The sequence below is a fragment of the Nipponia nippon genome, unplaced genomic scaffold, assembly GCF_047370975.1.
Source record: "Nipponia nippon isolate SJK-2023a ecotype South Korea unplaced genomic scaffold, ASM4737097v1 scaffold_20, whole genome shotgun sequence".
Taxonomy (NCBI): Eukaryota; Metazoa; Chordata; class Aves; order Pelecaniformes; family Threskiornithidae; genus Nipponia; species Nipponia nippon.
This window is the reverse complement of record NW_028262337.1, coordinates 9408526-9422535: the sequence shown is the minus strand read 5'-3', so window position 1 is coordinate 9422535 and position 14010 is coordinate 9408526. Positions and strand designations below refer to the sequence as shown.

The window sequence follows — 14010 nt, the reverse complement described above, 5'->3', positions numbered from 1 at the left end:
TGTGAAAGCCAGATTAATATTACAGTACAATCATTTGAGCTGCAGGCTGCTCTTTTTTGCTAGGCGAAGATTTTGCTCCAAGCCAAGATGGCTGTTTTCAGCACTTCTGTTGCTACTGCAGGTTTTTTAGAGGATTTAAGAGAACTTGATGTTTTATTACACTGACTACTTTTTGAGAGTCATGCAGCTGATAGGTTTTTCAAAACAAAGCCACCCAAACCACATTTTTATTTTTCCCATCTCCTCTTACTGACAATTATTAACAAATTAACTGGATGACCTGTGTTTGACCATTAAAATCCATCCACGTATTGGCATGTCTTGATAATTCATTCAGAACAATCTCGATGTGACTACATGACCAACACCTCTCCCTGGACTCTTCAAGGCCTTAAAGGCCATAATATAAAAGTGAGCAAGTAAAGCAGTTTTCTTTCAAAAAAAGCATTCAAAAATTCCCCCATTCTCAACCATCACATTTTCTCCACTAGGTGCTTATCAACCTTTCTATTGTTCCGTTTGACTTTGTCTCAGATTCTGCAGTGTCTGAAAAAAGCACTGCTTATCAGGTTTGAATGCACTACGCATGCCATAGACGCTGTAGTCTACACTGTTGGACATTGTCCCCTAGCGGTTGTACACAGTTGGAAAAGAAAAAGTAACTGTGTAGACCTTCACACACAAAAAGAAAACTGGTGGCCAATCCAGTTCTCTGGATGCAGCAAAGAGATCAATAGCACAGTTTTGCTAATCGTTAATTTTGTCTCTAGAATAAAGCAGCAGAACTTTGTAACTGATCACATTACATATTACTGAGAAGTCCTGAAAGATTATTACGACCAGAGGACCCTTGAGAGGCCTCTACACATTCTACACAAGAACAGCATGGATCAGAATTGTAAGCAACAACTATCTTTTCTTTATGTGCAGATAGAGTGCCTTATGGAAAGAATGACAGAAAACATACACTAACCTGCGTATTCCACTTCTATATCTGCTAAGGCCCGTATAGTATTTTCATGTGTTACTTCTCCAATATCAACCATCCCGACACTGTCATATACATGCTTTGTCTTCCTGATTAGTTCTTCTGTTCTTGTTCTAATTTGCTCTGGTGACAGGTCCCATCTCAAAAGGTTTCGGCCTGACGCTATGTATGAAGAAGCCTTGAGCTGGCTAGTAATTTCTGCTCCTAATGTCATTCTCAACACAAGCCGTGGCCCAACGGACCTGAAAGTATAAAAATTATCTTTGCATAGCAAGATTCTAGTCCAAAGGGTAATTTATAGTAAACATTAAAAAAAAGGCAACAGACCTTTAATAATTATAGAATATTTTGACAAGCAAGAACAAAGTCCTTTTTAGAGCCAGAACTTGTCCAGCAGGATCATACACAGCCGTTACCCTTGTCAATTAAGTCTAATTTTAAATAAATCAGAGGTCTGTCTTCTACCTTTTCCATTTAGAGGATGACTAAGTGTAGACAGGGATAAAAACTTTGGTATTGACAAAACCAGACAGATTATTATTTAATCTTCTAAGAAAAAGAGAATTACAGTTACTGAAACTCTATAGAAACAAACAGTATTTGCATTTTTGAAATAAGAAATAAAACTCACATAGTGATTTGTAGATTATGAAGACCAAGAGCTGCAAAGATGCACAAAATAAGACACACAAAAAAGTCTGTTGGTTGTGTTCATTATAACAAAAAATTTTGTATTTATACTGGATGTCTGCACACATAATCAGCCATGGGAGGAAAACTTTGAGTTGTTAGTCACTTGAAAATTTATTCCTTTACTTGTTGCGGATTTTAAACAGACAGTTTCACTCTATATGCCAGAACAGGTACCTAAGTTTACTGTAATTTATGTACTATTAATCCTGATTATATAAATCAACTATGTTTCAGCTTTAGCTAGCAGAAAAGTTTACATATGTAACTGATCTTAGCGTGCTGTGCAATCAATGGCTGCCTTTTCACTTATCTTTTTGACAATATTAAAAAAAAAAAAAGTGACTTGAAGCAATGAATCCAAACATAGTTAAGAAGATACTGGCTTCAGAAATACAGGCTTCTACCCTCCCACCCCAACAAACCAACACTCAATGTGGTTGTATAAAGGAGAAGGATACAAACTCAGGCAACTGACTGAAGTAGGGCTAATAGAAACCCACGCAGTCAACAAGATGTTGACTACATTAATAGCTCAGTTATATATGAAGTAGTTGCTGAGGCAGTCAATAATTTGATAGTAATTAAAAGACAGCTTGCATTCAAGCAGTAAAACTTGCTGCAGTGTTTAGTATCATAGGAGGATCTCTGGCTGGCAGAGACTTACTATCTGCTCCATATGTCAGTCTCATAATTTAGAAAACAAAAATCATATGTTGTTATGGTAATAATGACAACTTAAAATTTTCAACCATAACTAAAGAAATACAAGAACACACACAGAGAGCTTGCTACTAAAAGGGATGTTTATCTAACACTATTTTACATTGAATACCTTTTTCTCTTAATGCTAGCCACTGTGCCTATATTAATTTTATTGCAAAACCAGTCTGGTATGTGCATAAGTGCTCAGATGGGTTTTGGCATACAATGCAGGGAGCATGCACAAAAGGATAGGCAATTTTAGCCTGAAGGAAAAACAAAGCAGAAGAGTGAAACGCCAAAAATCTGAAAAGAGCTGCATGCAGGGCTTCTGTTTGAAGGCAAGACTTTTTGTTAAAAGTCTCACTCATCTATAAGAGGAATTCTCTAGAAATAGCCTAGCCAAAATTATTTTTATGCAAGACAAAAATGAAAGACATTTCTGTCTATGCTTTATGTTGAGAATTTTTTCTTCCTTGTTATCACAGTTTCTTCAAATCCTCCCACACCAGTGTAGGCAAGATGTTTACTTTTCCTTTCTACTGGCATACAGAAACATCAATGTCAATAAATTGATTATTTAACTCTGAAGATGAAGCCTGAATAAAGAATATTCCTTCCACCTCTGTTCTATCTCTCTGATACCAACTCAGTTCTGACATTAATGCCTTAGTAGCTTCTCCACTGGACTACTGAAACTTTGAATCACAGTTAGAAGTTTATGATAAATGAAGCTGCTTTCATGGCAGCGAAAGGTTAAGTATCAGCATTCACAGAATGAATTAGTTTCCCATCCCCCAAAACCACTGAATTCTACCCTGAATCTACATATCCATTAAAGAACAGTACTTCATTAAGAAGTCATGAACAGCTTCCCACTGAACTGCCCTATGCCTAGTTTTTCATGCATTGCTAGTGCAGCTCTGGTAAAACCTCATGGGAGCTGAATGGAAACCTCCTCAAAAGTAGGTTCAAGGCTCTGAACTTTACTCCCCACCTCACCCCCGCTGAGAACATCAGAAAGAATACGAAATGTGCCAAATTAAGGTAAAAATAAAAGTAAAATAGAATCAAAGGGCAACAACAGCTTGAACAACATAAAAGCTGACAACTATGCTAAAGTGCAGGATATGAAGCAGATATTCTTTTTTAAAGGGATCCTACAGCTTTCTGTCATTCATTACCTTCACCTAGGCACGTAGAAAATACAGCCCTGTCACTGACCAACTACATATTATCAGAAACAAACACTAAAATAGTCACAGCACCAGCAGATTATATTCATTTCAGCCTGTCCAACAAGTTTAATTAATGATTCAAGTTGGACTGATTTAAGGAGCTTGAAAGCAGGGTCCCTGATTACTGCAGAGCCCTACTTTTTAATACAAAAAAATATGCCACCTGATTTTCTTAGTATATTGGCTAGTTGAATTGAGGAATACACATACAAATTTGACAGCTGCATAAAGGATTGCTACAAATGCCAGCAAGTGGTTGTCTATCTGTTAGAGACAGGAAAACACAGAACTGTCTAGTTTTGAAATGCTGATACCTTGTCTCCACCTGCTGATTCAAGGAAGCAGTCATTTATGTAGATTAACAAAGGCACTACAAACTCAGAAAGACCTGTAAGTCTTTCTAATCGACCAAATTAAGGTGGACCTTCAAAAACTGTACCATACCATTTCACGTGAAACCAATCACTACATGCAACTCTTCAAATAACCATTCACAGACATGTGTTGTTACCTTGCTACCAGTCAATCAGATTGTACTTAGGGCCAAAGTAACTACATCAGATTAATAAAAAACATCGTGCAAATAAAAATATATGCAGAGGTGAAATCTTGGCCATTTCTTTTGTGGCTATGTATTTCCTATTCTTTGTCTACATAAAACTGTAAATAAATAAATTCCCCAAATTCCATGTATCATACTGCAATAAAATTGATAATTTACTAACTTTATCTTATTTGTTCAAGAAAGAAACAAAGAAACAATGCCAAAATGAAAGATTAAGTAGACTATAAAGAAACAAGAAAGAAGAGTGTAGCTAAAATAGTATGACTGTTTCAAAAATGCTCTGTAACTACACTTGTCGTGCTATTAGAGAGAAAACACTACAGTAAATTGTATCACTGAGGGAAACTTTACTTCCCAGATATAAATTGGAAAATAAATTCTATTAATAATGGTAGGAATCAGATGCAACAGCAAACAGCCTTCTTCAAATAGCAACTGAACCAACAAGATGCAATTATTATTTTAGGCTTGCATTTGGTAAACGGCAGCAAGAGCCAATCATTGCTTGGACTGAGCAACAGTTGATTCAGTTTAAATTAGACAGAAGGATGAACAAATGTAGGTCTGTAAATAATGTTAAGTGTATACTGCAATTATCCCATGTGGCCATGGGTAGGCTGATGCTAATGCCTGAACTGACTAGTTCAAACTTTTTCAGATACTACACTCAATTTTCTGCAGTGCAGTGTATAACAGTAGATGTATCTAAACAAGCCTAGGTTAAGGATAAGGTTCATGTCCAGTAGCAATATTGCCTTAAGATATCCTTCTTTCCTGTTCCTTCCTCTGCTGCTCATTTCTGATGGATGGAGTACACCACTCCATCAATGACAGCAGCATAGCTGTTGGTAGGGTCATACTTCGAAAAGATTCAGGGCAGCATACAGGTGAAAAATGAAGTGGACCAAAAAAATGCAGGGGGCACAGCTTTTTTTCAGCTTATCAGTTCCATCATCTATTTGATGTGTGACTTCAAAACAGTTGTGTTGGCCTAAACGAAGGATCAAAAGCGTCACTAGCCACCTAAGCCTACATTACTGCTACGAACACATATGAAATGCCCCTGAATTTAGTCCTGCAAAAAAAGTCTCAAGATGATTGCTGTCATTAAACACACCATTTAAATGCCCAAAAGCAAAAAGAGCTATTGATGCTAAGAGGCAATATTGACATGAGAACAAATTACAATAAATTGGTCAGGAACACAGGTAAGCTAGAATTTTAAGAGATGTTTGTAACCATCAGAGCAGTGAGATTCTTAAACAGCTGCCTAATAAGCACCAGGAAGTGAAAACACCTCTATCTATAACATGGAGCTTGACCAGCTTATAAAATGGATTATATTACACAGAACTAGACTTGATCACCTCAGCTGTCCCTTCCAGTCCCTATGTTCCTGTAAGGTCCTTCAAAATTAAAGCACCTTTATTTACATTGCATTTTTACTATGAATATCTAACTGGCCTCTGTTGGTAACTTGCACTGGCCTTTTTCTTGGGTGAGTCCTATGGCAGTGGAATGACATATGGGACAGACTGAAATATATCATGCATTTGTGCACTGCTTCATCCATCTATGAGAAGTTCAGGAGGAAAGGCACAGAAGGTTTGGTTTGGACTTTCAGCTACAACAAAGAGTATTATAGAAGCAGCACAAATTAGGGTATTAATCTGCCAATCCCAAAAGCGGTAAGAATGATAATTTCTACCAAAAGCAGTGCAAGCTGAATAACAACTTAAAAGCTTAGTAGCTCCTTCTAAAAGAGGATTTTTAAGAAGAAAACAAAGCTTCTAACTTACAGACAGCAATCATTGCTATTTTTGCTAGAATGCTGGGTAATTTATTTTACCAACAAATCTACAATTTGATTACTTGCTGCTTCTGGAAAATACAAATTTGATTTCATTTTAGAAGGGAGAAGGACCTTTATAATACTCTATTACAGCAATACAGTGGCCAGCATAACTGCTGCAAAGACAAACAAAGCAATTGAATTTACAGACTGATTTTTAACTTGTGCAGTAAGTATTTTGAACATATTAAACATTTATGTAAGTCTGGTTTTGTTTAGAAACATTTTCCGTGACTGGAACATGCCAAGCAACCCTTTGTTGGCATGTTCCATTAGCACTATTAAAATAAAACAAGAAAGCCACAATCTATGAAGCAGAAGCAGCAAAGGGTAGTACCAGCTTTAGAAAATACAAACACAAAAACGTGCAAGCTTGTCTACAATATGCTCCTACTACTGATAATCACTTTACAATACGGTCAAGATTTAAGCCTGCTGTCTCATTTAACTCTGATTACATATGGATAGCTATGACTCCATCCAAGACTCTTTAATGGTACTTCCAGTTTTCAAATTAATCTTCATTTAAACAGTATTAGTTACAATGACAAGTATAATTTTACAGAATAAAGTGTATTAACAAATGTATTTCTGGGAAACATATCTACAGACCAGTTTATTGTACTTGCTAATAGATCTGACAGTTCCATGTAGCCACACAAAAAACAGAGTATATCAGCTTCACGTGGGATGGAAAACTATATTCTCTGCTGACAAAAGATCTGGGATAACAGCTTCAGGGGTAAATCATGAGCCAAGATTTTAAAAAGAAGAGAGAGAAAGACAGAGAGAAAGGGGTCTCAAATTCAGATAATTTAGTCATCTTTTAGTTTTTAAATACTCTATTGGCAAATAAATACAATTATGTTTTTCTTGCTGCACCTTATGTATACTTCAGGGGACATTCCTACAGATATAAGTAAGAGCAGATTTGCAAATCACAATGAACAACTTCTTCAATCAATAGTTTACTGTAAGAAGCTCTGTAAAAACAGTGAATTTAAAATTAAGAACAACAGTAAGACCATTTTGGTCTTTCTCTCTTTTGAAGCAGCAGATCTTAGTTAAACAACACTTCCTAGTCCCACAGGCTGCAGCAGAACCAGCGCTGCATGCTGGAAGGCAGCACTGTGTATGTGTATGTGAAGAGCATGCTCAGCAGGTACCCGCAAGCAACATTCAGGGGGTCTAAGCGTTTTGACTCCACCTAGCGGTCTCGTTAAAAAAAAAATAAAACCAAAAAACCAAAAGAAACTAGACACGTACCATTACGGCAATATAAAAAGGTGACAGTTTGCCTCAGGACAAATTATTTAATCCTTGAATAATATGACATATGTTGGCATTTCCCTGAAAGTGAGACTCAAGTGCTACTAAACATATACAAATGATAGCAGACAGGCATGGTTTAAGCAAAGCTTTGTAACAGCCAAGCATCATATGGAATGGAATACTTTTTCTTTCTTTATATAAAGAAGTTAAAAAGCATTTCAGAAACAAACCACAATGAGTATTCAGCAGCATTAATATAATGTAAGATGCATTGCAGTCGGTCTGTGTTCTCAGGACAGATTTTAAAACAGAAATTTAATAGGCTAAAATCTTTGTATTATTTAAAGATCCTTAATTCTTGCTTGAATTTTAAATATATTTCCATATTGTTTCACTTTTGACTCACAGTTTTAAAAAAGAAGTAATTGTATATTTTATAGTAAAGCAAGGACAAAATCAAGCAAAGTAAGCAGAGGACTCAGTAACCCAAGGCAAAAACAAGAAGCGGGGAGCAGGGAAAGTCCAAGACAGAGCAAACAAAGTACAGTTAAATAGTGCAAAGCTAATCACAGGGCAACATTATTTCAATTGAGCCAAAGGAATGAGACTACAGCCCCACAATATATGTCACCACTTTTTCCTGCTGGACAAACACATTTGAAGTCCTTGTTACACTTCACTTCTCAGTCCTTTCATCTCTTTGGCTCCTGATGGTGTATGGAACAGTGAATACATGCCTTGAATTCCCGGGCCATTTTCCTTATAAAAGTACTTGGCTCTGTGTCATGACTGTGTTTAGCACAGACAGATCTCACTATAGCAAGAGGAGAGCATGTTTAGTACTTCCTGATTTAAAGCTCCATAACTGCCATTAGAAACTGGCTTTTTTCTTAAGCTGTGTTTGAAGGAACAGAAGAAAATCCAGCGCCTTTTAACACTAAACCATTCATTTTGTCATTACACCTTTCAGAAAAAAAGGATTCTCTGCAACTTAATTCACTCTACATTGTACACTCTACATTGATTATACTCCTATAACAGATATACTTTTAGCTCTTCAGGTCAATGTGAGTGAGTCAAAAAAGCTGTAAGTTATACACCCATTTTAAAATCTTTATTGACACATACATTACCCTCAGTGCTGCTTTTATGACCGCACTACCTGGCTACAGATGTTTACTGGTTTCTCTGATAGAATTAACATCAACAGCAAAGTAATTGAAAAAAGCACTCTGTGGCAACTAACAGAAAATCCAGACCTTAAGTAGGAACTCATACATGTGCATAACATGTTAATTTATGTACATCCTCTCCCTCCAGCCCCCTCCAACTGTCTTTAAACAAAAGGAATTTGGAAACTGGTCTGATTGACTTTCATAAGAGGAGGTGACTTCCACACAGCAATCTGAAGTGGAACGCACAGAAGTGTCAGGCTACTGTTTCTGCAGAGTGTCTGATCTCTAAAATTATAGTATCCATTGTTCTAGGGAAAAAAAAAAAACACAAATAACTAAGCAAACCCAAAACAAAACCCAAAGTTACTAGGACTGCTAAACTAGGCTTCAAACCCATTCTGTGAACTCAATCCATTCTGTGTCACACCACACCTCCATCACAGCACGCCTTGCTTGGAGGATTTTAGGAAGGAAGTCGAGAGACTTTTCAACATTCACATGCAGACAGTAAGTGTACTACACTGAACTTGATGCAGGAGGTGCTGATTAGTGTTATCTTACTGTTTGGTTCTACCAGCAAGTGAACCATGGAAAGACAGTGGAAAAAAATATTGCTTTTAAGCTCTCTCAGGTGCTGCTGCATAAGCATCTATCATATGTCTATCATGCCAGCAATATAAACAGCAGGTAGAGTGCAGCTATTTAAAGCAAACACCACACACTATTACTGCCAGAATAGTTCAGTACTTGAATCCAATCAGCTAATGCATGGAAAACAGCTTGTTGACTCCAACTAAAAAAGAAGTGGTGCTGCAGGACAGAGAAAACTATTGAGGACAGTTTGTAAAGACAAAAGGTTTCTTTTATTTACACCCGCAGTTAACCAGTTCAGCCTGTACCAAGGAAATACCCTTTGATTTCCCATTGATCTTAAGTCTCACACAGTCAAAGCAATGAAAAATGTTCTTTGCTATCAGTAGAGTTGGAAAACTCTATGCCTTCATGGCAGATGATGACCTAATCTCACTTACTTGCACCATTTTACGTCACTGTTCTTCCTGGGAAGACAGTGCATCACAGCATGCCATGATTGTTTCAATGCTTGCAAAATCCCAGACAGCACTCTCTGCTCCTGTGTGCCTGCTCAACATCACAAACTAAGCAAGCAAACAAAGTCTCCTTTCTGCTCTGGCTTTTGAGTGAACAGTGACTTAACAACACTGAGTGCTTCCCAGGCTATGTGAAAGATTGTTCCAGCATGATAAGTATGGCCAAGAACTTCACTCATTTCACACTCTACAGTAGAAATACAAAGTGTCTCTGTTAAAGACAGAGCTTTCTTAGAGACGGTATGATGAACACACACCCCGAACCGTATTTTGCTCAGAGAAAAGCGTAATTCCTCCCATCCTCACCTTGCCTTCCCTAATCTAAATACATATAACATGTACTGGAAAAGTCTCCTCTACAGAGGGACATCTTGACTCACAAATCTATTGGAATTCTGTGAAGAAGTCACAACAGACAGAGATCGGTTAATATAATCTATTTGACTTCCAAAGGCTGTTGACCAAAAGGTCCTAAAGAAACCATGCTGCTGTGTGATAAGAAGGGAGATCGTCTTATGGATAAATGGTTAAAAGCTAGGAAATAAACAGAAATGGCTGCTCATTTTTCTGAATGGAACTAGGTGACCAGTGGAGCCCTGCTGGGTTCCATGCTGGGTTTTGCATTCTTTCACATATTTATACCTCATCTACAAAAAGGTGGGATTAATGAAGTGACAAAATTTACTGATGATAATGTACTGATAACGCAGTGTGCTAAAGGCAGCCACAAAAAGATGTGAAAGAATGTCACAACACTGAGTAAAGTTTAAAACCACTAACATAGTGAATTTGTCTTAATAAATGTGAAGTGACACACACTTCTGACTTTACATACACAGTGACGAGCTGTGAGCTGATCTAATCATTCTAGAGACACAACAGTTTAATGAAAACATCAGCCAAGAAGCAGCTGAAAAGAAGGAAATGATAGGATTTAGTAGAGGGCGAGCAGAGAACAAAACACAAAGTTTCATTATATCACTCTGTAGTAACATGAAGCACACACATACTATGTGCAGTTCTGATCCTCCCAACAGTTATAAACTGTCTCATCTTCTGTTCTCCCACCTGCCAAAACCTTCTCCTGTTCTACCAAGTCATCATGAGTTAGTAACAACCAGCTGCAGTGAGCAATGGACTCCATTCAAAGAACTAGACTGGGATTCCTCAGACTGGAAAAAGAAAAGGACAACAGGGAAGTACTTCAGAGATTTATACAATCATGAAGAGGATGAAGAGAGTGAACAGGGATCAATTTTTCCCCCGTTGCCTCCCACATAACTCAGGAAGATATCAAACACAGTTTTAGGAGGCAGTTTCAAAGCAAAAAGGTACTACTGGACAAATTTTTGTACAGGATCATATGAGACAACTGTTTTTGTGTTGGGAAGTCCTCAATTCCTAGACTGTTCTGGAAAGATAGTACAGAACGTTCATCCTGTCTTACATGTTTTCAGAGGTACCTGATCCTGGCTCCTGTAGAAGAAAGGACAGACTTTTGAACTAACCCAAACCATTTAAAAGAAATCTTTCCAAGGGAGGCATTTCTTCCTTTATAGAGAGAATGATAGAACAGGTATGCCCCAAAAAGAGATTAATTGCGTTGCTTCGTGTGGTCCAACTGGTGCTCCTTGGGTCAAATTCAGTCCACAAAATGCTTCTGAGCCCGACATCATCGTCTCAGCCAGTCCACAGAACAATTTTGTTCTGCAAACTCTTTCTAATAGACGAATTGTGCCTCTCAAGCCTGCTGTGGTTAGAAAGGTGGCAGCTGTTGCTTTTGACCACAGGAAAAAATTGCTGCTGCAGTACACAGAGGAGGTTGTACAGTCCATGGACCACAAGAAAAGGGAAGAATGTTCCAAGTGTTCTGTCTGGCCCTTGCATTGCTGAGGCATTGGATCTGATAATGTAATGAAAGCATATGCACACACTGTGGTGATAAGTATGAAGTAAGAAAGTGACTAAGAAAGTTCTTCCTGTTTCTTTGCCTTCCAGCGTCATTCCTCCTCCTGCCTCTTTCCCCCAGCCCCAGTTTCTTGCTGGTTTATTTCCTCATCAAAAGAAAAGCCAGTGTTCAGAGTTTCTTTCCAGTGATGGAAATCTAAAATTAGATCTTAAATACAAATTCTAGTTTTTTCCGGAGTCCATGTATATGTATTTTCCTATCAAAAACATGATTTTGAAGATTTTTAAAGAAAGACTCCAGAATTCAAGAATCTTAGAGAATTATTTTAGGACACTGAAATTATTTAAATCAGTGTGTCTGCTTTTATTCAGATTTTTTTTGCATTTCTAAAAATATCCTCAAAAAGTAAACAGACCACTGTGCTTACTTAATTAATATACATCTTAGCCTGCCTTTTTCCATGTGTTTTATTGAACTATATATTAATATTTGAATCTTTTCGATTCCAATAGGAAAAGTAGTTAATTGGAAATAGGCTCCCTCCTAAAAGCTGCCTATTTTAACCTGAAGAATCAAACCCTTAATGTAGTTTTATTCACCATAAGGCAGGATACTTGAAACTTGCTAAGACTGTCGTTTTTATCTCATGTTAAGATGCCCTTGGGAAAAATAGAAGCTGAGAGTCTTTGCTGTGCAACATTTCTGTGACCAATTGATTAACTTAACTTTTGAAAGTTAGAGGTCACTACTAGGCATTCAAGATCACTCTCTTTTGTGAAACAATTATTTGGGCACACTGAAATGATGACTGGGGAAAAAAAAAAATCACAACTAACAAAGTGCAGTGATCATTCCCCGCCATACTTACAACAAGTGATGAAAAAAAAATTTAAATCAATACCCAATACTTTATTATTACTTAAGAAGGAGGTATCTTTAGTTTCCAACTGCAAATTGCAAACAAAGATAGACTTTTAAATTTTTTTTCTAAAGAAAAAAACTTCCATCCTTCTTTTTCTTTCTTTCCTTTCCTTCTTTTTGTTGGAAAAATCTGTAGAACAAACAAGGACAGTCAACACAAAATACAGAGAACAGTGAAAATGACTATACAAAAAGAATGTAAACGTATATTCGGAAAAGAAAATAGTTGTGCACTTTATTCAACAGTAAATTGGTCAATTAATTTAAAACAGCAGGAGCTTTATGAAAAGAACAGATTCTGGACCTTGTTTTCTAACTGCTAGTACCCCTCCATCCTAATTCCACCTGAACAAAGGCTGTGAAATAGGAGAAAAATGGTATGTTTTATGCAGTAAGCACACAACTGTCATTTCTCAAAAGTCCACAAGAGGTAACCATCTTCTTCATTTTTCACTCAAATTCAGCTCCATTCTCATTACCACAACGTATTTACATTGTGACCCTCCTACTATTTCCACATTTCCTATTAAATCTGGTCCTTTGCTTATATTCTTCTGCCCTCTCAATTTCTCCGATGATGCTCACTTGTCTGGTCCATCTAGAACTGCCTACAAGCCACTGGTTGTCTGGGTCCATTCAGAGCTAGTATTCACTACAGAGAAAAGAGTTAATCCCTTATTTTAAAACCCTTCGGCAATGTATTTGTACCCATCTCACCCCTCATATAAAGCGAAATAGCGACACACCTTTTTATAAAGCTACTAAAAACACATCGCCCACGTGTGGCTTCGCATACACCTTGCTGAAGAGCCCCACTGCTACAGCCTCGGCCCTCACTCTATTGTCTCCCCGCCCGCTTCCCCCGCGGTACGTCTGACACGCGGTGCAAGAACGACACCTCGGAGAGCTCGCCCGCCCGCCCGCCCGCCCTGCCCACCTGGAAGCTGTACACAACGGAGGTTATTTCAGGGAAGGCGGACTGCGGGCAGCACGCCGGGAGCCGAGGCGATACACCCCACAGGCTGTCAAGTGTCCTGCCCTATTGTTCGCCCGGCCCCTCGGAGCACGCCCCGCACACCTGCAGCCCGCTGCCCGCCCCGCCCCGCCGGCGTTTCTCTCCTCAAAGCCGCCCGGCAGCTCCCCACCTCGGCCCGGCCGCTCGGGGGTCAGACGGGCCCCGCCGCCGGCAGCCCGGCTCCCCGAGGGACGCGGAGCTGCGCGCCAGCCGCGGGCGGCTCGGGGCTCTCACGGCTTCCGCTCCGGCGGCCCCCACGCCGGAGAGCGCCCGCCGCGGCTGGCCGTGAGGCGCCCCGCCGCCGGGGCCCGCGGCCCGCGGCCCCACCTTCCCCTCCGCGCCTACCTGCGAGCCGCGCCCGCGCACAGGGCGAGCATGGGGAGGGCGGCGCCGGGGGAGGCGGTGGCGGCTGCGGAGGAGGAGGAGGAGGAGGAAGGGCCGGCTTCGCGCCCGCCCGCCGGCCGCGGGCACAGCCCTCAGCCCCGCGCCGCCGGCCCGCGCATCCGCTTCCGTCGCCGCCCCCTCCTCGCGCCCTTCCCGCCGCTACTGAGCGAGCACGCGCCCGCCCGCCGCG

At 39.5% G+C, this 14010-nt stretch overlaps 1 protein-coding gene across 2 annotated transcripts in view; it reads right to left on the bottom strand.

Annotated features, from left to right (window-relative positions):
- The window catches only part of NLN (neurolysin), a 39574-nt gene extending 25610 nt beyond the window's left edge, over window positions 1-13964 (bottom strand). The window contains exons 1-2 of one of the 2 annotated variants that reach the window (XM_087759664.1): window positions 13782-13964; window positions 974-1230 (exon numbers count right to left, since the gene is read on the bottom strand). In XM_087759664.1, coding sequence (XP_087615790.1) covers window positions 974-1230; window positions 13782-13813 — 289 coding nt within the window. In that variant the 5' untranslated portion in view covers window positions 13814-13964. Of the gene's footprint in view, window positions 1-973; window positions 1231-13566; window positions 13732-13781 lie in introns of those variants that run through there. The other variant, XM_087759665.1, reaches the window with a different exon arrangement.
- Between the last annotated feature and the right edge of the window lie 46 nt (window positions 13965-14010).